Source organism: Etheostoma cragini, chromosome 6, assembly GCF_013103735.1.
Source record: "Etheostoma cragini isolate CJK2018 chromosome 6, CSU_Ecrag_1.0, whole genome shotgun sequence".
NCBI classification, from domain to species: domain Eukaryota; kingdom Metazoa; phylum Chordata; class Actinopteri; order Perciformes; family Percidae; genus Etheostoma; species Etheostoma cragini.
In genome coordinates, this window is record NC_048412.1 from 24408940 (window position 1) to 24431805 (window position 22866).

Consider the following 22866-nt stretch of genomic DNA (forward strand, 5'->3'; position numbering starts at 1 on the left):
CAGAGCGCAGTGCCGCTCCTGATTGGCTGATTTTCATCAGCCAGTTTTACCAGCCTGCAGAGGTCGTCCTTCGTCACAGCCACTGCAGTCCTGACTCTCCCGTCAGTTCCTGGAATTATCTCAGGGACATGGCCTAACGGCCACTGTGCTCTCGGCAGCTGTGGGTCTACCACCATGACTATGGTTCCAGTGTGCAGCTGGTCAGGGTCCTTATGCCACTTGGAGCGAGTCTGAAGAGTTGGGAGGTAGTGTCGGATGAAGTGGGACCAAAACTGATCCGCCAGCACCTGAGTATGTCTCCAGCGGCGGCGACTCAAGAGCTCAGACTCAGCATACACAGCCTGTGGCAAAGAGGGGTCGAGCCGCCCCATGAGGAGCAAGTTGGGGGTCACTGGGTCAGCATCAGCCACGTCTGTAGACACGTAACCCAGTGGTTTGGAGTTTAAAATCCCCTCCACTTCAATAAGTACTGTGTGCAGGACCTCTTTGGGGACAGTCTGTGACTGGATGGTGGCATACAGTGCAGCTTTAACAGATCTCACTTCCCTTTCCCAGACTCCTCCAAAGTGTGGGGCGCTTGGGGGGTTGAACTGAAACCTAATCTGGTGTTTAGCCAGACAAGCCTGGAGCGTGACCACGCTGTATCCGGCTCGAAGGACCAAATGTTTTGAAGAATGTTAAGGTTTGCAATGCAGCACCTCCCTTAAAATGCAGCATTCTAAACAAACACACGGGCTGTACGAGGCTCCGCCATGATACAAAACAGCAACGTGCTGCAACATTATTGCCGTGCAATAAACCCACTAAGACACGGGTAAGAAACGATTAACAACATCAGTTTTACTTACTGGTAGTTGCACGCACACAATCTAGGAACTTAGCAAAAATTTCCGCAACACTGTATCAATTTATCTTTCAATATATCTGCACAGTCTTTCGACGTCAGCTCTCTTCCAAACTGTCCCAAAACAGAAACTTAAGCTGTCTACTTCGGCGAGTAACAGAGCGCAGTGCCGCTCCTGATTGGCTGATTTTCATCAGCCAGTTTTACCAGCCTGCAGAGGTCGTCCTTCGTCACAACCGCTGTTTACAGAACCTAATTGTTTAGCAGTGTGGATGCATTGCTCACATTGTTATGGTCATGGTTCCGTCATAGTTATCATTGTTGTGATAGGTTGAAATATTTCAGCATGCATGTATTCAAATAGCCGGCATGTGTTCTAAAGGTAATTCATCTATTCTGAGGATTGGAGGTGACACTAGCTCGCGGAAATAGATTGGAATATGTAATTCTATTAGAAGTGTCCTACAAATACTGTAAGGAGTAGTTTGAAGGTAACCCTGTCCCACGGAAATACCTAGATTGACTTGTGTGAGGACAAGAACAAAAGTATAAAGGAGGAGTTTTTTTATGTTCATAGAGACACTCGTGTGTGTACCCAGGTTATGTTCCTTTTTTTAATAATTGAATAAAGCTGCATTTAATCTAAAGAAGTTGCCTGGGGTCATCATGTGTGAAGTCTCCACCATTGTTTCCGATTATTACATCATTTCAGTATGGACGGGCCTTTAGTCAGTGGCCCTCAGTTTCAGATAGCGATGCACAAGGCATCCTTTAGCATCTGTATGGGAGGCACCGAGCAGAGCAACTGCCAAAAATGCGGGGGAGTAGTATTAAAAATATGAAATTGACGAGTTGGGAGTGAGAATGTGGAATTTTTCAAGAAAAACTTCAAGTGCTAGACATCCACACACACTCCCACACACTCACACACACACACATGCGCGCTCTCTCTCTCACCTTCTCTCTCTCTATCCCTTTTTTTTCTCGCTCTCTCTCTCACACACACACACACAAACCCATGGGAACAGGGTTTTGGTAAACAGACCTGGATGTTTTCTGCACTTCAGAGCCAGACAGATCAGCCACAGGGGCTGTCTCCATGTCCAGGAAAGCTTCAATCTTTTTGATCGTCGTGGTTTTACTTCAACTGACTTTACAGTACACGATCCTGAATAAGATAATCAGGTTTCATGACCCCTGGGGCTGTCAGACCCTTTCAAAACCCAGGATGAATCTTCAAAAAACTAAAGAAGTTTTTCTGATGGTGTCCAGAGGAAGCGATTTCCTTTTGGATTCGGACCAGACAAAAAGCCACCTCCACTGTCCATCACTCCCCCGATATGCCCTTCAACCACCCTTGGAGCCACTCCGTGGCATCCTGCCCTGACCGAAAAGTGGGCCCACCCCCATATTTCCCAGGACAGAGGGGCTCGGGCACATGCTGGAGGGCAGATGTAGGGGGTGTGGTGGTGACTTTGGGCCATGCAGCCGTTTTGGCCTGAGCATTGAAAGAGCTGGAGATGGAGGATTGTGGTTATTGCTGACTTACGTCCAATTACAGCTGCCCACAGGACAGCTTGCTGAGCCACAAACAGATGTTGTGATGCTCTAGTGTCAATACTGAAGCAACACCGAAAGGTTGTGCGACTGATAAGAAATGCAACACAAATGTCCCCTTTTTTTAAAGTTTGGCGCTGTTGTGGAGATCTTTCTGCTCGGATGTACCCCGCATTATTAACAACGATAATTTCAAAAGAATTTAACAGTGGCTTTAAACATGTTTGATCATTATAAACCCTAATGTAACTTACCATCCAGCCATCATACATTTTTGAACCACCCAACACATGAAGATAAAGCTAAATCTGAGTCCCGTCAAATGTCTCTCTGCATAATGACACCAATTAAGGTGCATTAGCAATCTAAACATATTTTCTTAAGTGACTATAATGGTTGCATCATTTTGTAATCACAGATTTCTTATTCTCAGGAGTGAAGCCAAGAATCTGAGGCTCATGAAAGATGATTTCATCAGGGTCAGCCCCCCCCCCCCGTCTTTGTTGAGAAAAATTTATTTCTTTCAATAAGGGCCCTCAAGTCTCGCAATTTTGACCAATCACTGTAACTTTTCCGCAAATTTGTCCAATAACCAGAGTTTCCCGCAACATCAACCAATCCCAGCAGTCCCACGTGCGTCAGTGTGTGACTCTGAGAACAAAGGACCAAGCGGGAGTGAGAACGGGTTGATGTCACATGTCCATCACCAAATAAATTTCCTTGTTTCTGCTATGAAGACGAGATGTGTTTAACTCAACCATCTCACATTTACCAACAGAACATCCAGCAGAACACCTAAATTGAGGACAGCTACGCTTGTTATTGGAAGTACAATGATGAGTTAAAGTCCAATAGGAACTGTGTGAATGTGTGTCCCAGGCTAGGAAACTAACTAACAATGCAAAGAGCAACAAGCCACTGACACATACTGTATGTTCAAATTTGATTCATTCATATCAATAAGTTATTATTTTTACTTTTTGGTAAGGTCACTAGGAAAACTTAGCCCAGAGTAGTTTTATTCTCCCCAGAACAAGTTTACTTTTTATTTTTAAAGAACTACACTAAAAAAAAATCGCAACTTTTTTTGCAACTTTCTCCATCTCCCGTAACTTCATTGCAACCTTTATTGCACATTTTTTACAAAAGCTCCCACAAAATCAGGCATTTTGGACTGCAACAATCTCTAAAAAAGGCTACAAAATCCTAGAAGGACTGATATACATTTATACAGTACATGACCTTAATCTTCTTTGACCCAACACCGTAACGGAAATACTTTACCAATAATACTCTTGCATGAATTATTTAACTGGAAACCTTTAACGACTATATTGTCTGCAAAAACTGTAGGTGGATGTTTGAGTTTCCATTAGCTTAGGGTGGGAGGAAATGAATGTCTTAATTCCATGTCAGATAATAACACCTTTTTTTGGGCAGAAATCACTCTCATGTGGCTCTTACCCGTCGTTGATTCGGATCAGTATGGCCCGGTAGAGCTGGTGCTGTGGGCTGTTGGACTCTGGACCACAGGGGTGGATGAACGGGTGAAAAGATGCCAAAACAAAACCCTGCTGGTAAAGCTCCTGCAGCTGCTCGGGTAGCTCCCGCACCGACGAGAGACGCAGCGTGGACGTCCCACCTGAGAGACACCAAACGGGAAAAGAATCTTTGAGACAAAACAATGTGTATGTGGAATCACTGAACACTTTGTGGGGTTTATTTGGACATATCTTTGCTGCTAAGTGCTAATGGTTGTGCTATTATTACAGTTTTCTTGTTTGCAGCAAGCGGGACTATAACTTTGAATTTCTTTTTACGAAATTTGAGTTTTCTTGTTTCTTGTCTGTCAGCCATGGTGGCGGTCACTGCTCGTGTTAATAATGCTCCGATTTTTTTCTATTCTATTCCAAAATATATCACAGTCGAGTCACCAAAGAAACACTTTTAGTAACAACAAGATTGTTCTCAGGAAAAGGACACTATTGCGTTCACTTTTGACTGGCAATGACCAGTATTTCTATAGATATATACTATCATAATGTCTCTTGCACTGTTGACTATTCTTCCCCTTTAGACTCATACCGTCCCTTTCCCGCCTGCCTTTTCATGGACATTGTCATTGGATTTTCCTGACATCTGCCATCACCTGAGCCTGCTCCTCTCAGCAGCTGACCCTCATTGTTTGCTAACCCACACCTGTTCTTTGTTCCCTAAATGGCTCCAACACATACGTACATATATTCTATATACATAGCCACCTGCCTTCACTGCAGTGTAATGAAAAGCGATGGTTGGTCATTGTATGAATGAATGAATGAATGAAGTGCTAAACAGCAGCAGTTACTTTCAAAGCAGAAAGTTTCCCAAGGGGATGACTTTTTTTAAAGATTTCTTTTTGATTTTTTTTTTTGTGTTTGCTATTGTAATGATGGATTTGCACCCTAATATTTTTATTTTTAAGCTTTGTCATGTGTGTGTGCTGCTGCGCTTCCCTGTGTGTGTGTATAACTAGCATAGTGCACATGCTGTATGTATGTAAAAATAACAGTGAAATGCTGCGTTACTGACTTTAGACCAGGTTTTTGTTGGTCGATGGCACAATATGCCAAGAATTCACCTGAACACACCTCCCTGTAATTCCATGGGCGCAAAGATGGGCGCACGTGGGGGCTGGACGGAAAATTAACAACTGCCAAGACACTTGCTTCGGTTTTTGCGCTGCGCCGGTTGCAAGATAGGGTCCTTAGTGACATGTAGCGTTCCAGTCTTCAGGGAGCTCAGCAAAAAATATCCGATGCATGACGTTTCAGATGACTCCTGAGTAAACTGTTCCCCTGCAGTTCTTACTATCTGGACTTCTTCTGTCACACTGCAAATTATGTAAATGACAGTCCTTTATCACCTCTTTTTAAATGCTTCCATTGCATTTATGTGTGAGGTCTTTATCATTATACAAAGGTTCCGGTACAGCTATACATGACTTTCTTTAATGACGTTACCCAACAGCTCAACAGATATGAGGCAGAGAGAAGGAAAATTGCTTTACAAAAAAAAAAAAAAAAAGCTAACACCACGTGAAGATTTGCAATTCAGATACCAACACTGATTTTGGAGTCATTCCCTGTTTGTTTTGGCAATTAGCATCATGCTTTTCACTCCATCCCCTCAATCTTGGAGTTAATAAGAGTGGCTCAAAATCCAATCATAGCTGATTGCTTCGGCTCTATATCTCGGCAGCTCTCTATATTCTGACACTTCCTTTGGTTCACTCTCAGTGCAACTTACACTACAGCGGACAGGCGCCTGACATTAATGAGCTGCAATCAGTGAGTGACCAGCTGTTTAAAAAGAAAGTTAGGGACGGAGTTGCTGCGCAAAGCTCTTTCTCAGCAATATTTTCTCCGAGCCGCCACCCCACACCTCCCTGAGGGATGACAACCTGCAGCAGACGGCCGCTGGCAACGGCCTGTTTCAGGGAGCAACCAGCTGTGTTACAACAAGCCACACGTAGCTTCTGCCAGGCAACATCGGCCAATCAGTATGAATGGTAATGAGACTGAGAAGGGAGAGAGGTTTAGGTCCGGGAATGACAGCAATTAGATTAGAAAATGAAGAGCTTGATAACGTGAAGGAGAGGAAAATGGAGACGACAAAGAGGTCAAAACAAAGAGTTAGAGAGAGAAATTTGGAGTAAACCAGGACTGAGATGGTGCTTGGCCCCGGGTGCATTGCGGCTGGGATCTCAGCAGTGTGCTGTACAAGGCGACATTTAATGCAAGCCCAACAGCTGGGGCGCGTGGGAGAGCGCCAACACAAAGCGCTGGATGCAAAATGAGAGACCAGGGAGGGAGAGAGGAGAGGAGAGAGGGAGCGGAGGTCTGGTTGTCTGTACAAGCTGTCACAAGACGTGGGAAATGCTGCCATGGCTAATTAGAGTCAATGAGACCATACAGAAAGAAACATTCGGGTCCATGGGAAAAGTTAAAGTACAGAAGTTCAATGGAAGGTCAGAGAGAGGGCCAGTGCTGGTGAGACCATGCCTGTCGGGTTCTTTGTGTGTTTGGTCGCAGGTAGAGTCAGCAAAGCTAACACCACTTTTCTCGTCATTGATTTATAAATTTATTGCAACAAATGGAAATACACTTATGATTGGTGCTGTTGGCTCTGTAATTTATGATACTCCCTGGATTAGCCAAGCAGTATTCTAAGCCAAACAGGGAGCTCAATGCAGAAATGCCCAATCGGTATACAACCCAAAGCATTTTGACTTTGAACTAGAAAGGTGGAGGCTGGGGGGGTAGAGACTAAGCTTTACCAGAAGTGGCGGTGTGAGAGGCAGCATTGATGTCAGGGATCAGTGAGGAGGGAGTTGCATTTAAATGGCCTGTCTTGTGAGAATGGGCTGCAATTGACATGTGACTGATAGAAATGATAATTAAATCAGCGGGTGTATGACTCCCGTGTCCTGCATGAACTAACGCAATGCTTAATTTCAAATAATGGAAGTATTTTGTATAAAAAGGCTGGAAAAGCTGCTGTCAAGGTGCATTTGAATACAGATTACTTAATATTTGAAAATTCCAAAACTGTAGACATAATGCACTCTACTGTATGTGTGTAATATTTTTTTTTCTGATTGAATCTGTAAATGCTAGGGGTGGGGGGGAAATCAATACAGCATAGTATCACGATATTTTCAGTGGCAATACTGTGTTAATACACAGAAGCCAAGTTTCTTTTATTATATAATGTATGTGTTGGTCCTTTTTTCTGCTTGAAAATCCCATTTTGAAGCAATAAAATTAAAGTGAGATGAACAAACAGAGAAATTATTTTTTTTTAGATAAAACAGATGTTCACAAAGTTTCCTTTTGGGGACATCATTGGAAATTGGGAAAAATTAGAAGTTGGAAAAAAGGTTGTGAATAATATATCGCAGAATATTGCAATATGTTTCAAATTGCAATAATATCGTATCGTGGCGTAAGTATTGTGATGATGTTGTATCAGGAGGCGTCTGGTGATTCCCACCCCTACAAAATATGCAAACATGAGTTGTGTAAAATGATGTTCATGCTGTACACACATTACTGTAGTTTTTTTCCCAAAATGCATACACGAGGACATCAGAGGCCAAATTGGGTTCAGTCAGTCACACAATAAGACTCCTGACACCATGCAGCACGCTCTCACGCATGCTGAGTGTTGTCACTTGTTTGATGTTAAAGTCTTGTTAACGTGCGTAAAGCAGCTCTGCAAAACATCTCTGTCATTTATTACATTTGGCCAGCGCAGACAAGCTCCTGCGTTACTGTGACCGAAGGTGTCCATCTGTTGTTATAGTGAGTGATTTATTGAGCTGTAAATAACGTCCTGCTAATGTATTATTTTGCATGCTTTTCTACTGTCTACTGTTGAGTGTTCTGCATGTCCATACATTGACGGTGTCATTTCATACATCATTTATCTGAGAAGCCATCGAAGTGTTTTATTGCGCGTGTACTTGGGATGATTGTAGTGTGACAAAATCCAATGTGAATTGGAATTTGTGTAAGCATAATTGTACGCGCATCACTTAGAGGCTCAAGACTACTGGACAGCAACCTTGAGACAGAACATATTGCAGTCTCATTAGCCATGTTTCCATCCACGTTTTTATCCGAATTAAGTAATATCGAATGAAAAATGGCTAATGGAAACAGTAAAAGTCGATGGGATTTCATGAATTTTGGCCCAAAGGAAATCTGTTCGATCTCATCGGATTTTATCTTGATCAATATACGGCTACTGCGTTGGAAACGTTATTTGCCAAAGAAATAATGAATTGCGATAAAGTTTTAGGTCATTTTATGGTTGAAAACCAACACAAAACGAAGAAGAAGTTTTTGTTATTTTTGGCCAGCATTTCTGCTCTGTTTGCAACCATGGTGGGTGTCAACAAAGACAGATGTAAGTGGACGGACGAGGAGACAAGAGACTTTTTGAATTTAATTTATCAGGAACTTGCAAAGGAAATGGCCGACAAAGGTTAGGACAAGCCGCTGGGACGTCCTCCGAAGTAAATGGAAGGCAAACAGCGATTATAGCTTGTTATGTCGCTATCAGCTGGCACATAAGCACTATTACCACTTGATCATATGTTGGTAGACGGCGCGATCCATTTTGTCTAGAAAAACTTTGTTCACAAATGTTTGGTTAAATGTTGTGCAATTCAGTGTGAAAATGAATGGAAACACCTTAAAATGTCTGATATCAATTCAATATACCAATTTGATCAAAACAGCATGTGACGTCATTACGCACAGATGTTCATTTGCTTACCGAACTTCAGATAATTCGATTGACAAGTGGAAGGAAACTTAGCTATTGACTCAAGTTGAATCCAATGTATTTTTAAATTTTTGTATGTTCATTCAGTGTGTTCAGACACAGTACACAGTTTATTTAAAGTCAATGCTAACACATATGTAGACACAGACGTGCAAATTGGCTCTGGGCACAGAAGCATCAGCACATGGTATAAATATTTCAGTTTGAGCTAAACAATTTGACAAATCTTGATTTTGAGTCAAATTTATGAGCAGACAGAGAAAAGAGGATGTATCTGAAATTATATAAAACTTCCTGGCAACTTTTTGAGTTTAGCCACTGATCCGTCACAAAAACACAGTGGACGTACTGTGCACACATACCGTCAAGGCGTAAATGGCTTGGAGACTGTCCTTGTGCGTTAATAAAGAGAGGTGAAAAATGTTAAAGTTCAATCTAAAAGTGACATAGCTTAATTTATACTAACTGTTCATAATATTTCATTGTCTTTGAGCTCTTTAAACATCAGTTTGTATTTCTAATCGGATTAGTGTCTTTGTTACATATCTTAGTGGTCATAACACATACTTCTTTCAGAAGGAGATTATTCTTATCCTTTTGCATAGAGTCTGTCACTCCACAGTCTTTACACCTTGTCAAACCACATCCCTGTGATAGACAGCTAAAGCTCATGTGTGTGACATTGTTCAACCATTTCGTGCAGGCAGTAGAACACAATGGTGTGGCGTGCTTTAAGTGCTGCACCACATCATCAGGAATGCAATTGAATGGAAAAGGGATTTCTGGATCAAGCCTGCTAGCGCCAATCAAGCGGCAGCTCCTGTGATGTAGTCAGAGAGCTGATTCAGTTTGGATTCTAACTTCCTCCCGGGCACAAATCCAGAGGTTCATTGTGAAACCACGAAAGAAGGAGAACAGGAAGAAGAAGAGGAAGAAAAAAATCATATGCTTTCCCCTCAGGCTAGCGTTGGCTAAAAATACTTCTCAAAATGTTTCAATCACACTCTGTCCTACTGCGCCACAATGCAGGAGCTTTAGAAGTTAAAAGGCATGGAGGAATTAACACAAAGAAATAGGCCGCCATCGTGAAACATATCCCCCCCCACACACACACACACAAACACACACACACACACACATACTCGGCTCCTCCTCCCCTTCCTCCACTGCTGGCTGCCTGTAGAAATGGAATTAATCCTCCTGTGATCTGTAATTTTGTTTTCTCGTTTTGGTGCGACATGAACACCCTGTCCTTTCCCCAGAGGGATGCTGTTGCGAGTGCGCGTGGTTCACGAGGCGCTAGATATTAGGTGGAAAATGAAACCGTCTTTGCTTGCTCTCTGATCCCCTTAAGATGAGTAAATAAGAAATGGTTTCAATTAGGCAGTGGGAACACAGCCGCTGGCCACTTTTTTAAATTGGCTTTAATCGCTGTGTGAGCTGCTAATAATCTCATCCAAAGGCCTTTAAATACATAGGCTCTACATTTATTTATCAGACCAAATTTTATTTATCATGCTGTCCCCAGAGCAAAGTGTTGCCCAGCGCTTTAAATCTCATGCTTTTGTAAAGAGGTTTACTATGCCCTGAAATCGTGTTATCCAAGGAGAATCACTTTGTTTGAGCAGATGAGAGCAAATTAGCTGCCGTATGACTGCTGCGAGTGTCAATGTTGATGTTTTATACTACGAATATTTAGGCCTTAGAAGCCGTCTGTGGTTGATCACACTGGCAATCTGGTAAACCTTACATGGCAAACTGGCAGCCAATTACTTTACTCAGTCTTTTTGTTTACCCTGGAAGAAATTTCCCTCTCATGTCATCAGAGAGGAGCCCTAAACTCACGGAAACAAATCGCTTTGTGACAAATAATGAGAAAAGAGGGGCTCCTGGCTGGCAACCAACAAATTGGTTTTTCCCGAAAATTGTGTTAGCAAAGAGTCGTCACACAGCCATTAAACACAGAGGAGGAAACATTACTGGGGGGAATGTACGTATGAATGTATGAAGGGGGAGCGATAGATGTGTCTTCAGGCTAATGGAAAGATCAGTTGCTTACTGTTCATGTTGGATAACAGGTCAGGGGTCAGAATAAGATTTATGCTGAATGAGTTTGTATGTTGTAACAAAATATGCTAAAACAAGAAAAAATATGCTGAGTGCTGTGGTGATGTAGCCACCACAGCTGACTGATCAAATAGAGAGATGTACTTTTTGGGCTCTTGACTTTCATAAAGTTTACATACAGTTTGAGATGTTTGCTGCTTTTGCCACTGTACAAAAATCCATAGAGCTTTTCTTTGCGTGTTTGTCTAGCAGATCAACGTTTAGATTGAAGTTTTATGTTCATATTTGACGTTGGACATAGAAAACAATCTCACCACAAGGTCCTTTTTTTATTAGCTGTTTTCAGTAGTGGAATGTAACTTAGTAGCCTACATTTACTCAAGTACTGTACTTAAGCACACATTTGAGGTACTACTTGTACTTTACTTGAGTCTTTTCTTCTCATGACACTTTCTACTTCTATACTTCTACTCCGCTACATTTCAGAGAGAAATAGTGTTCTTTTTACTCCACTACATTCATCTGACAGCTGGGGGGATATAAAATTTACAATTGTAAAACACAATGACAAGTGAGCAAACTGCTGACGATTGTGAGATAAGATCAAAATCTCAAGAGCAGCTATTCGATGGAGATTGTGGCAAGACAGTATTTTTAACAACAGTCAGACTGAAACATTTGATTATCCATGTGTGAAAATGTAGATGAAAACGTGGTTGAGAAAAACCCAAAAATTAAAAGAGAGAAAAGAAAAGGATAACAAAGAATAAAGAGGAATGAGGTCATGTATTTGAAAAATGACAAAGGTTATTGAAATACTCTGTAATAAATGTGGGGAAAGAGTTCAGTGGTGACAGACAGGTTGTGTGTGTGTGTGAGTGTGTGTTCAAAGAGAGGGAGGCTGTGTTTGTGTGTGTGTGTGTGTGTGTGTGTGTGTGTGTGTGTGTATATGTGTGTGTGTGTGTAGGAACAAGCCTTTAGTTCAGAGTGTAGAAGTAAACATGCAGTTTAAATATGTATGCACAAGAGAGTTCATCTAAGGAGCAGAATAAATAACAAACACCCGTTCAGTTTGTTTCTCAGATGCTGACCTTCCCCATATGGCCACATATATTTCACTGACTCATCACTGGGAATTAGCAGCGGCCCTAAATTCCATGTGTCTCATGTCTGGACAAAATCCAAATCTGATTTAATACATATAAAGAGCTGGAGTTGAAGATGATACAAATAGAAAAATAGGAAGGCAGATGAATTAGAGGAAGGGGACAAGAAGAAAGAGGATGAGAAGAAGAGAAGAAGAGCATGGAAATAAAGTGGAGGGAGGGGGATAACAAAAGAAGAAGTGGGGGGAAATGTTGGAGAACATTTTAACAACTTACCAGTAACTGACACATGGGGGTTATGGATAAGACAAAACCTTTAAAATAGAACGCATGTTTTGATTTTAGTAACTTATGGTCTATATCCACAACATTCCACTTCCGGGATTGCAGAGATTTCATGGGATGTCACCCTTTTTGCACTGGATGTCCCATTAACTTCCACTTTCTTTGTGTTGGAATTCTAAACTCCTTTAGATTTCTGAGGACTAAGGTTAACTGCTCCTCAGATATCTGCAGGGTAAATCCAGACAGCTAGCTAGACTATCTGTCCAATTGGAGTTTTCTGTTGCATGACTAAAACAACTTTTGAACGTACATGTTCAACAAAAACAAGTTCCTTCCAGAGGCGATTTTGCAGAGGCGCCGTTGCTCCATACGGCACTTAGCACCACCCATAACGATTGTGATTGGTTCAAATAAATAGCAATAAACCAGAGCACGTTTTTCTCCCACCCTGAAATGCTGTGTGGACTAGTATATGTAAATGTTATTTTGAACAAGACATACAGGGTATTTGAGCCTCGTACGGATCAAGTGTAACCTTTCTATTGGATAGGGGTCACAGTCGGACGCCATGTATGCTCAGTCAACTTTCCATGGATAATTCTTAGTTTCCATGAATAATAAAAAGAAAAAAAGATGCTTCAACTTTGAATTGAAATCTTGCCTCTGACACTGGCTCACTTCACCTTTTAAACCCATCTGCCATGTAAGCACCTCTGAGCTGCAGTCTGCCGCATTTCCATCACTCAACACATTTAAAAATAAATGAGTAAATATGAAATTAATAAGCTGAAAGATTGGCGCGCCGAGGCTCTGCACACACACGCGCCACGCACCGCCTTTGGGAGAAATGGTTCGACCACATTTGCATCAAGGAGAAAATAGCCCGGCATATATTATCCACCCGCTGCCACTGATTTCTGATCCTGCTGCTCCTATCCACCAAATCTCTGATATTGCCTCATCTCATCATGATAAGAGAACTGTTTGTTTCTGCTAATAATAAGCGCTCAATTAGCAGTTGACATGTTCACGCTGGTGCGCAGCAGCTTAGAGAACACAGTGTTTTTGTTTTCTTTCAGATGAAAAGATACTGAGGAAAAAGCTGCTGTGCCCCTAGAGACAGGCAAAAAAAAATCTGGTACGACACAACACCCCATCCCCTCTGTCCCCTAGTAGCAGAGAGAGTGCAGGGGCAGAGGGGCTGCTTAGTAAAATAATTTTTTCTAGACTGCCTGACTCATGATGCTTTATCTGACAGAGGTTTGAGCGAGTTAGAATCTACGGCTCTGACCACGGCTCTGAAAGGTCAGTAGCGTTACTGTGTATTGATAAATCCATGGTGCTGTCTGTGGCCCCAAAGTAGCAGATGGATTTGTTATTGTGAATTGAGTCCCAGCCTTCTTTCAGTTTTGTCTTGTATTTTTAATATTCTCTTAATCTATATCAAAGACGTTTCAATTCCAGGATTGTTTGATGCCGTCGGAAATTAAATTACTAAAATTACTAGACTAAAACAGACCTAAAAGACAGTGAGTATTGGGCTTGAGAATTTCTCCAACGCGGGTGTGACATAGATTTTATGGTGAAATCTACAAGAAACAGTTGGAGCTGTTCAGGATTTTGCAAAGTTTGCCGTGATTAAACTAAGCCTAATAGTGACAACTATATTGTAGTGTAGAGAGAAGTACTTCCACTCTTGGTTATGGGTAACCAGGGCACAAAGTCACATGATCCTGCGGGGCCCGTGATGGATAGATGAGATGGTATTAGATGGTATAGACTGCGTACCGTATTGGTCAACTTACACCATGACACCCTGTGTGGGGTAGCGGCTTATACACTGTCCCATACTAGCAGTTTAAATTTTGCTATTTTTTTTGCTTTTATATGTTTAACTGCTCTTTAATGTTTAATTTCTTGTACTGCACTGTAACTTTTACAATTTTAATAATTTTAAATATGCACCTTGCATTGGCACACAAGGTGGCCGGAAAGATTATTTAAAATAAAAAGCTAATGTTGCTCTGTTTCTTCTAGATGTGTAAATAGGCTGTGTGCTAACTGTTTGTTCTATTTACATGGAGCAACATTATTATTTACTTGGAGTATTATTGTTTTTGCCCACCCAACAAATGCTATTCCAATAATCATTCCTCTTTAGCTCTGTTTGGGAAATATGTGGCTCTTCATCTACTGTAGCTGCTAACTTTGTCTCTGGCCTGGCAGCATCCGGTGGTTTTATCAGAGCTTCTTGGCTGAAAACGTGGTTGATGAGAGCGGTGAAAGTGATCAAAAAACAGAGGCGTTAAGGCTGTTGATCCAAAACAAAAACAACAAAGTCTTTAGAGCTGAGGGGAACTGCCGAGTCAGCTGATAATTCCCCTGCCACATTGCACATTTTACTATGAGATGATTGATTTGTGGGTCTTTAATGCTGCACTACAGAAAACTGGTTTTCTATTTCTTCATCATGTTGTATAACCTACATGCACCATACAATTGCATTCCTCGCTCTTCTGTCAACATTTATGTTAGCATTTATTTTGTCACTTGTGTGCCTGTTCATGTACACCTTCCGGGTGAAATCCGGTGATGTTCCGTCTTCCGCCACGCGCTATACAACACCGGGAGCGTCTCAGAAGCGGAGCGTCGTTCAGATTTGACTGTTTCTACAATTACTTTACAGAACAATCACATGTTTATTAAGCTAGTATCTACAATTGATATAAAAAAATCTTCAACCTTCAACTCCAAGCACTGCAACTCTATGCCTTCTCTTTTCTGCAAAAAAAAAGATCTGTGATGTTTTATTATGTTTTTCCACCTCCAAGATAAATCTCTTGTCATCCGGGGTTTTGTAGAAGAGACATAGACAAAACCGGGTGTTGTCTTTTGGTAACTTGACCGAATGCTCTCGCTATTTCACTTTCTGTCCGGGTGTCTGAACGGCCCGCGTGAAAAAAGACCTGGCGCGTATCTTTAGCATTGACTTGAATGGTAGCTATTGCTCTTGGGGCCCTTGCAGTGGAGAACAGGGGTAATGGGAGTTAAACATGAGGTACAAACACATGAAAACATCGGACCAAAGACCTACTATATTAGTGAAATCAATTGAAATTAATTATATTCTAAATCTCGCCACACTGTCTATCCCCAGTGCAGAATTGGTCATAAAACCCATGAGGAGTAATCCTAATAGACTACAAACTGATCTTGTGCACCTTCATGAAGTCTTAAATAAAAGCAATGCAACATGAATATACTGTAATTGGCCTTTTGGAACGTAAAGCACCACCCCACAATTGTGTCTGTGAAGTAGTTATATTGTTATTCAGTGTCCAATTAAAAGGGCCTTGGTCTCGTCAGGAGCTCTCCACTCCTGTGAGGACCACCTGCAGAAACCTCGTCCGGTCTCAGCAGCCCGCCCTGAGTCATTAGCCTTCATACAGTCTCAAAATGGAAATGCCAGTAACTCCTCTGTCCTCCTCGTCATCACCACTTTTATTTTTTCTCTCCTCTCCCTTAGCTCCGATTTCTCTCACCCTTTTGCCACAGGAGGGGGAAGTTCCTCGGCTCGGCTCCTCTGCAGGGTATTTGCCCTAATCTCTTCATCTCTCTCTCTGCCTCCCTTTTACCTCTACATCTTTCTGTTGCCATCGCCCCTCTTCTAACCCCCCCCATCCGTTTATTCCCTATACTGTGTAGAGAAAAGCAAAATCTTTGAAGGGTCTCTCGTGCTCTTAACCTCTTTCACTGCCTCTACACGTGAGTGTCTATTTTCTGTATTTTTCGTCTCCTCTCCTCCGTGTCAGGACAGTGGAGCAAAGCCAGTGCCAAAGGAATCAGCGAGTTGATGGTAAAATGACAAAAAAAATGAAAATCCCCAGATGGTCAAAAATTGGCTAGTATAGTGTCTCTTGTGCCATAAAGTAATTATAATCCTGTACAAGAAGGCGCTTAAGACTCTGGATAAAAAACCTCTCTTTTATCATCATTGCAATATCTTAGAGAAATATAATTTACTGAGTTTTGATAATTATTGTAAGTTTTCCTCTTTGTGCTTCATTTATAAAATACTTCATGGTCTGGCGCCACCTCCATTGCTGGAGTTTATTACATATAGACAAACGCGGATCACCAGGGCGGTGGTAAACAGGGACTGTGAGGTTCCTTTCAGAAAAATCTCCTTCAGCCAGAATGCACTATCTATTAAAGGCAGTGCATTATGGAACACACTTCGTCCAGCTATAAGGGAGTGTCCCACTCTGGCCTCCTTTAAGAGCCAGGTAAAGCTGTGGCTTAGAGCCAACCAAACGTGTAACCACCGCTAACTAACTTGTATTTCTATTTTTCTATTAATGAATCGTCTTGTTTTTCTTTTTTTCCTGTTGTCTTGTTGATTTTCTTTTTTTTATATCCTATGTCTTTTGTGTAAACTCCAACCTGACTATTGGACTGCAGATGGAAATTAGCCCTTGGGCTACAATCTGGCACATTTACATGTACTGTTGTGCATGTTCATCAATGTGCATTGTCCTGAATGAATAAATAAATAAATAAAAAAATAAAATAAAAAAAATAATGCATTTTTATTCCTGCAAAATCCATTCAATGCCGTGTACAGTGTAACAAAACTACAGTCATGCTAGCGGCTCTGTGAGGCTGGTCCAATGATGCTTTGAGCAAAATGCTAACATTGGCATATTAACATGCTGATGTATGAAGTTTACCATCTTGGTTTAGCGTTTTAGCATGCTAACATTTGCCGATTTAACATAATTTGTAATGTGAAAATTGTCAAAAGGGGGAATGATTCACTATATTTCACTGAGCTAAAACCTCTTATTCTTTAAATGTTCAAAATCAACAGTAGAGAGCAGTTGCAAAAAGAAGAAAAATAAAGTTTTGCTTTCAAAATCGGAAAGATGAAGACTCATGTTGTTAAAGATTTATTATTGTAATTTTGCCAATTTAGTATTGTTATTAAAATGCAACAAGTTGCACCGCCAAAGGACCTAACAGTCCCACAACTCCGACGCTTCTTTGGGGTAAATCACATTTCATTGTTGAGGTTACAAAGGTGAGGGGACATTGCAGATAAAACCAGAGTTTAGGCAGATTTACTGTTCATTACTTCCCTGCAGGGTTTGAACAGTATCGACCCCTCTGTCTTTTCACGTCTCTGTGTAAGGAGCAATGGTGCACCTACTGTGTGGAATAATCTATGTTGCTCTGCCTATATATTTGTGTTTCTCTCTCTCTCTCTTTCTCTCTCTCTCTCTCTCTCTCTCTCTCTGAGGTCCAGGACGGCATCATTAGCAGTCGGGGCTCAGAGTGCAGCTCGTCTGAGCCCTGGGGCCGAAGCTTTGTGCCTTAATTACCCACCTAATGAGTCACTGGGAAAGTCACTTGGCCTGCTAGTGTCTTCTTCCCTTTCTCTCCCTCTCTCTCTCTCTCTCTCTCTCACTCTCTCTCTCTCTCACTTAAACACACCCACACTGTATTTACTTTAATTTTGACATATATGCTAATTACTCACTCATTTGTACACACACACACATACATTCAATCACTTGCACTTGCCAAATCTAGACTGTTTTCACTCAGTCACTCACTCACTCAGTCACTCACTCAGTCACTCACTCAGTCACTCACTCACTCACTCACTCACTCACTCAATCAATCACTTGTTCACTTGCTTCCTCACTCTCTCCTGGCTTGATTTACACACACACACACACACACACACACACATGAATTATTTGCTTACTCAGATGCTTGTTGGGTCCCTCCATCTACATCCAAACTAAGCCAGCTAAATCTGACGAAGCTGTTCAAGTGGGAAACCCATAGATCCTTAGGGTTTATATGAACAGTTACTGTAGCAAAACTTGATGAATCTTTTTCTTCTTCCTCACTTTCATTTGGCACACAACAAAATTGGGCCTCACAGACAACATATGATACGGAGCTGGACAGACAGTTGGATAATATTCTGTTCTCGCCCCTCCTTCTCTCTCTCTTTCATTACCTACATTGTTTTAAATTATAATTGTTCTCATTTTTCCATTCCTGCTGTCAGACAGCGGATGAAGCATAAAATAGTGATTTGATTGCAACTCATAGATGCTACCTGTTGACCAGGCAAACAAATATCCACACCTGTATGAAGTGATGGACTCAACCGACATTCATGCTAAAATTTGATCAAAGTTGCAGTTACATGTAAGGGAAACACAAGCCATCCAACCTCCTGTGACAAGCCGTGAGAGTAGACATAAATTACACTCACACTCTCACTCAGACCATGTTCAAACAATGGTATGCAGGGTTGTTTGGTTTTATTACACATTCATGAGTTGTCTCGCAAGATACTTTTGTTTATAACAGAGGATAAAACGCTGAGCTGTTGCTAGGATAGCTTTCCATAGTTGTAAAGTACTTCCTTGTCATATTTTAACCCTTGTGATGTCCTTGGGTCAAGTTTGACCCATTTTCAGAGTATCTTTTAACCAAAATGCCCAATAATAATGCAGATGGTGCCATACAACGCTTTTCACAAGTAAAATGAAAGATCAGTTCACTACTTTTTTTTAATTGTGGGTGTAATATTCAACATTTTAGCACATTTTTGTTTTTTTAAAGAAAAGAATTTGGTATGATTTCATATAAATGAGGTGCAGTATGTGTAAAACTAGTGTTCATAATTGGGTGGTAGAGGACAAAAAATGTAACCGCAAAAACGTCACAAGTGACAAAAAAGTTGATAAAAAAAGGGGGAAAAAAAAGAAAAAATACAACAAAAACTTCTTAAAAGCAACAATAACTCCAAGAAAGTGCCAGAAGCATGGGAAAAAATGCAAAAGAATTATGAAAAAGTGTCACATTATTTTTTTAGCCAGAAGGACAACACAAGAGTTAAACCTGTGCAGTGTTTTTTTGTGGTTTGGTTAACCTTCAAACTCATGAATTTATTACTCCAAAAGGCCTCCCTGTATCCTATTTCATTGTCAAGCTCATGCCGCCTGAATTAGTTTTCGGTTTGAACACGTTTTTTCACCCCACTCATTCACGTTTATATATTAGCTTAATTGCTTTTACCTTCTTCCTATTGCTAGATCTTACTCAATCACTGACACAATCACTCACTTGCTTCAGCTCACATGAAGAGTTGCAATCCGAATGCACCATGCTCAAAAGACTAATACTGTACATCTGAGTGCAGTTATTCAAATGAAATGATATTATAGAGCAGAATTTCTTGCACACCCAGACTGGAGATACACTCACTGTCTCTGTGCTTTCACACCTTCTGCGCGCTCCCACTTTGGATTCACACAGTAGCACTCAGACGGATGGGATCACACCTGCCTGTAGAGCAGAACAGTCTGCTCCTGTTCAGTTCCCAGATGCTGCGAGCGGACATGATGACACTTGCTGCGCTAATAATGTCGGACTGAACTGCCGCCATGGGTCCAATCCCACGGCCGTGAAGTGCTGTCATTGAACCCGGTTCAACCATGAATGTTACACTAAAAAAGACATTAATCACTTTTCATAGTTTTATAGATTTTCATATCAATCTGACATTATTCGAAAAAAGGACATCTCATTTAATAAAATCATTGTCGGAAAGAAAATTAAGTTGTGTGTAGATATTGAGTTTAACAGCTTTCTCATGACCTTTTGTTTTTAATGAAAATTGTTTCTTATTAGAACTGCAGATATGTTTTTTAGAGCCACTCATTTCACAAAAGTGAACTGCAAAGACAAAGTTAGTTGTTCTCCTCCAAATCCCTTTTTTTCATCTCGACAACCCTCGCATTCACATTGCCAGCTTACCATTAGTGTAATGGGCACCAAAGGATGGATTTAAGATGTGAGGAGAGAAAAAAACAGGAGGAAAATGGGAACTGGAAAATTGGTGGAGCATCTGCCCCGAGGCAAAAAAAAACCGAAAAGCAAACTCATGACTGAAGGAGGGAGGACAATCTGGACGCGGGAAGAGAATGAGACACGCTTCTCTGCTCCTCCAACAACTCCTGTTAAGATGCCCTTGAGCAAGGTGCTTAACAGCCGACTGCTCAGATGGAGCTGCTGACTGGCACCAGACTGTGTTTGTCCTGGGCAGCTCCCAGGTCTTAATGTCTGGAGCTGAGCGAGTGTGAAGGGCGTTGCTCAATAAGAGCTCAAAGCAGAGCTTTTCTGGGTAAATAAAGATAAATACAAATAGACTGCATGGACGGCTAAATGCTAATGCAATTGCTTTCTCTTTGTCTAGACAGAGCATTTAAGGTTGCCTGGGCAAATTTCTAAATACATATGCATCCCTCAATCTGTGTCCAGAGCTCTGGCGGAAGCTTTTACTGGAGATGGGGAGAAAAGCGAGCAAGCTCATCTTCTGTTCCCCTCGCTTAATGACTGGAACACTTTATTTTGTAGGCACACAGCTAAATGAAAAGGCGCCCGATGTCCTGATAAGGTAAACTACCTGTAATTTGTTTAGCCAGTAAAAAGGTTTATATATACAAAGTAAAAAAACATCTGTAGAGTTTCCCACAGTTTTCTTCCTTCTCTCGCTTTCTCACTGGACTGGAAGTGTGTCTCCGTCACCAGTCTTCAGGCTGACAGGAGGCCTCCAGAGGGCGTTTTGTCCGCTCAACGCCACCTCCTCCGCTGACAGCCCTCCGTTGCCTGGTGACGCTGCTTGAGAGACAGGCGGTGGGAAATAAGCAGGTTGTTGATCAAAGCCCCCACACGGCTCAACTGCTACGTTTTCAATTCCGCACAACACTTTGACTTCCTGTTCTCTGCTGACTACAAGATGTGGGCTTTTTCCATCCAGTACACCCTGAAATTGCCTCCTGTCGAAAATCACATGAGAAGCGTTTTCTGCAGAGACGTGTCGTCTTGATTGGGGTTTTTTCTGTCATTAGCATTGCAAAAGAGGGCACATTTGAATTTTAAAACATGGGGTTCTGCGATGATTAAGTTCTCTGACAGGCGTGGGATGTTTTGGTGTCACCGTGGGTTTTGCTATTGGACGCTTTTTGCTGATGATTGTGGTGCATAATTAGCTCGGTACTCTGAAGACAGCAACCAGAGCAAAAAAAACAGGGTTGTAGTGTTGTTGTTACCTTTCAGCCAAAAAAGTAAATGTGAGAGAGGAATAAAACGTTAATTCATGACGAAGTATTCAGGTCCTTTACTATAGTGGCAAAACCACAATGTAAACCTCTTCCATTACAACTACAAACAAAAAGGGATTTTTACACAGAAAGCACCTACAATCTTCTGCACAGCAACGTCTGTGTTCTGTATTTTAAATGGTGTCTGCAGTGGCTACGGATACGGCACATTCTGCGGCTATCCTACTCTAATCTCTCATAGCCAAATTGAGCAGTTGTAGCTTAAAATAGAAGAAATGGTTAGCAATATAACACAATTCAAACCGTTTAAGCTAAGCAACATCACACACTGTTTTGACTTGGACCAGATAATTAAATTCAGATAGCATTAAATGAGCGCCTACATTGTTTGTCTTCACAGCTGTGAATCAAAGATTCATATTGACAAAAATAGATTTTGTGATTGTTGGAACAACAGAAAGACCTAACAAGGCGGATTTGATTAGTTTTTTTAGTTTCTGTCCCATTTTTTGAGTTTGAATAGTGTGTTTTATGATGAGTTCACAAGCTAACGTTAATTAATCTCATCTCCATTCGGTGTTAGAGACAAACTTGAATTTGAACAAACTTGAAGGTCTACAGTTATTTTCTGTTTCACATTTTGTAAATTGATTCGGTTAACTTAAAGAGCTTAGAGAGCTTAGCAAAGCCCCACCACAGTATTCATGAACAGTGAAATTGGGCTACAGAGAGCAAAAGCATGTTTTGTACCAGGTTGTAAACATTTTCCTTTCTGCTGTAATTTCTGCCATTCGAACATATGGGTCTATGAGCATTAACTCCCTTTTGTAGCCAGCCTCAAGTGGCCACTTTAGTTTTTGCCACTTCCTCATTGGCTTCATTTTTCAACACCGCAACACCCTCTTGCTGTCTGAAAATACCTTGAACATACACATCATGAGGACGATGTAGCCTACATATCTCTGTCTCAATAGGTAGAAAGTAAGTAGTAACTACAGCTTTGAAATAAATGTTGTGGGGGATTAGTATAACAGTTAAGTAAAGTATGGCTATCTCAGATCTGTATTTAAGTACAGTAACTGCACCTACTGTAGTTACTCTCATCATAATGTTTGATGTAATTTTAAAACAAACAAAGCAATGCAGACTCGGACACAAACATTTAAAAACACTCTTAAGTCATTCCTGAACCCTTAACTCTAGTTACCCGTTGTCTTGCAGTGAGAGCTGTGCTTGCCTCTTCAATTACCACAAGAACCCTGACGGGAGAAGAACCCAACTTGTCACTTCTGACACTCTAGCAGAAAGCTTTTCCAAACTACCTGGCTGGGAGAAGTGCAGTGTCAGTGTCGAGTGAAGGCGAGCGCAGGTGTGATCGGGAGTGTCAAAGGTAGCTGTGAGGCATCCCGATTTACTGCTGGTTGTGTTGTGATCCAGATTCAAAGAAACATCTGGGAACTAGAACATGTAAGAGCTCCCTTGTCTCATTCCCCTCTTTCCTCTGACATCTGAGCCTGACTTTTAC

The 22866-nt window shown here is 41.4% G+C and overlaps 1 protein-coding gene and 1 long non-coding RNA gene across 3 annotated transcripts in view; one reads left to right on the top strand and one right to left on the bottom strand.

Annotated features, from left to right (window-relative positions):
• The window catches only part of LOC117945691, a 12060-nt gene extending 3904 nt beyond the window's left edge, over window positions 1-8156 (top strand). Inside the window, exons 2-3 of the long non-coding RNA XR_004656864.1 lie at window positions 4953-4963; window positions 8031-8156. This is a non-coding gene — a long non-coding RNA (uncharacterized LOC117945691). The remainder of the gene's footprint in view (window positions 1-4952; window positions 4964-8030) is intronic.
• Window positions 1-22866, bottom strand: part of LOC117945674 (raftlin-like) — a 106718-nt gene that overhangs the window by 54821 nt on the left and 29031 nt on the right. For both annotated transcript variants that reach the window (XM_034873306.1, XM_034873305.1), the window contains exon 3: window positions 3866-4043. In XM_034873306.1, the coding sequence (XP_034729197.1) occupies window positions 3866-4043 (178 nt within the window). The remainder of the gene's footprint in view (window positions 1-3865; window positions 4044-22866) is intronic.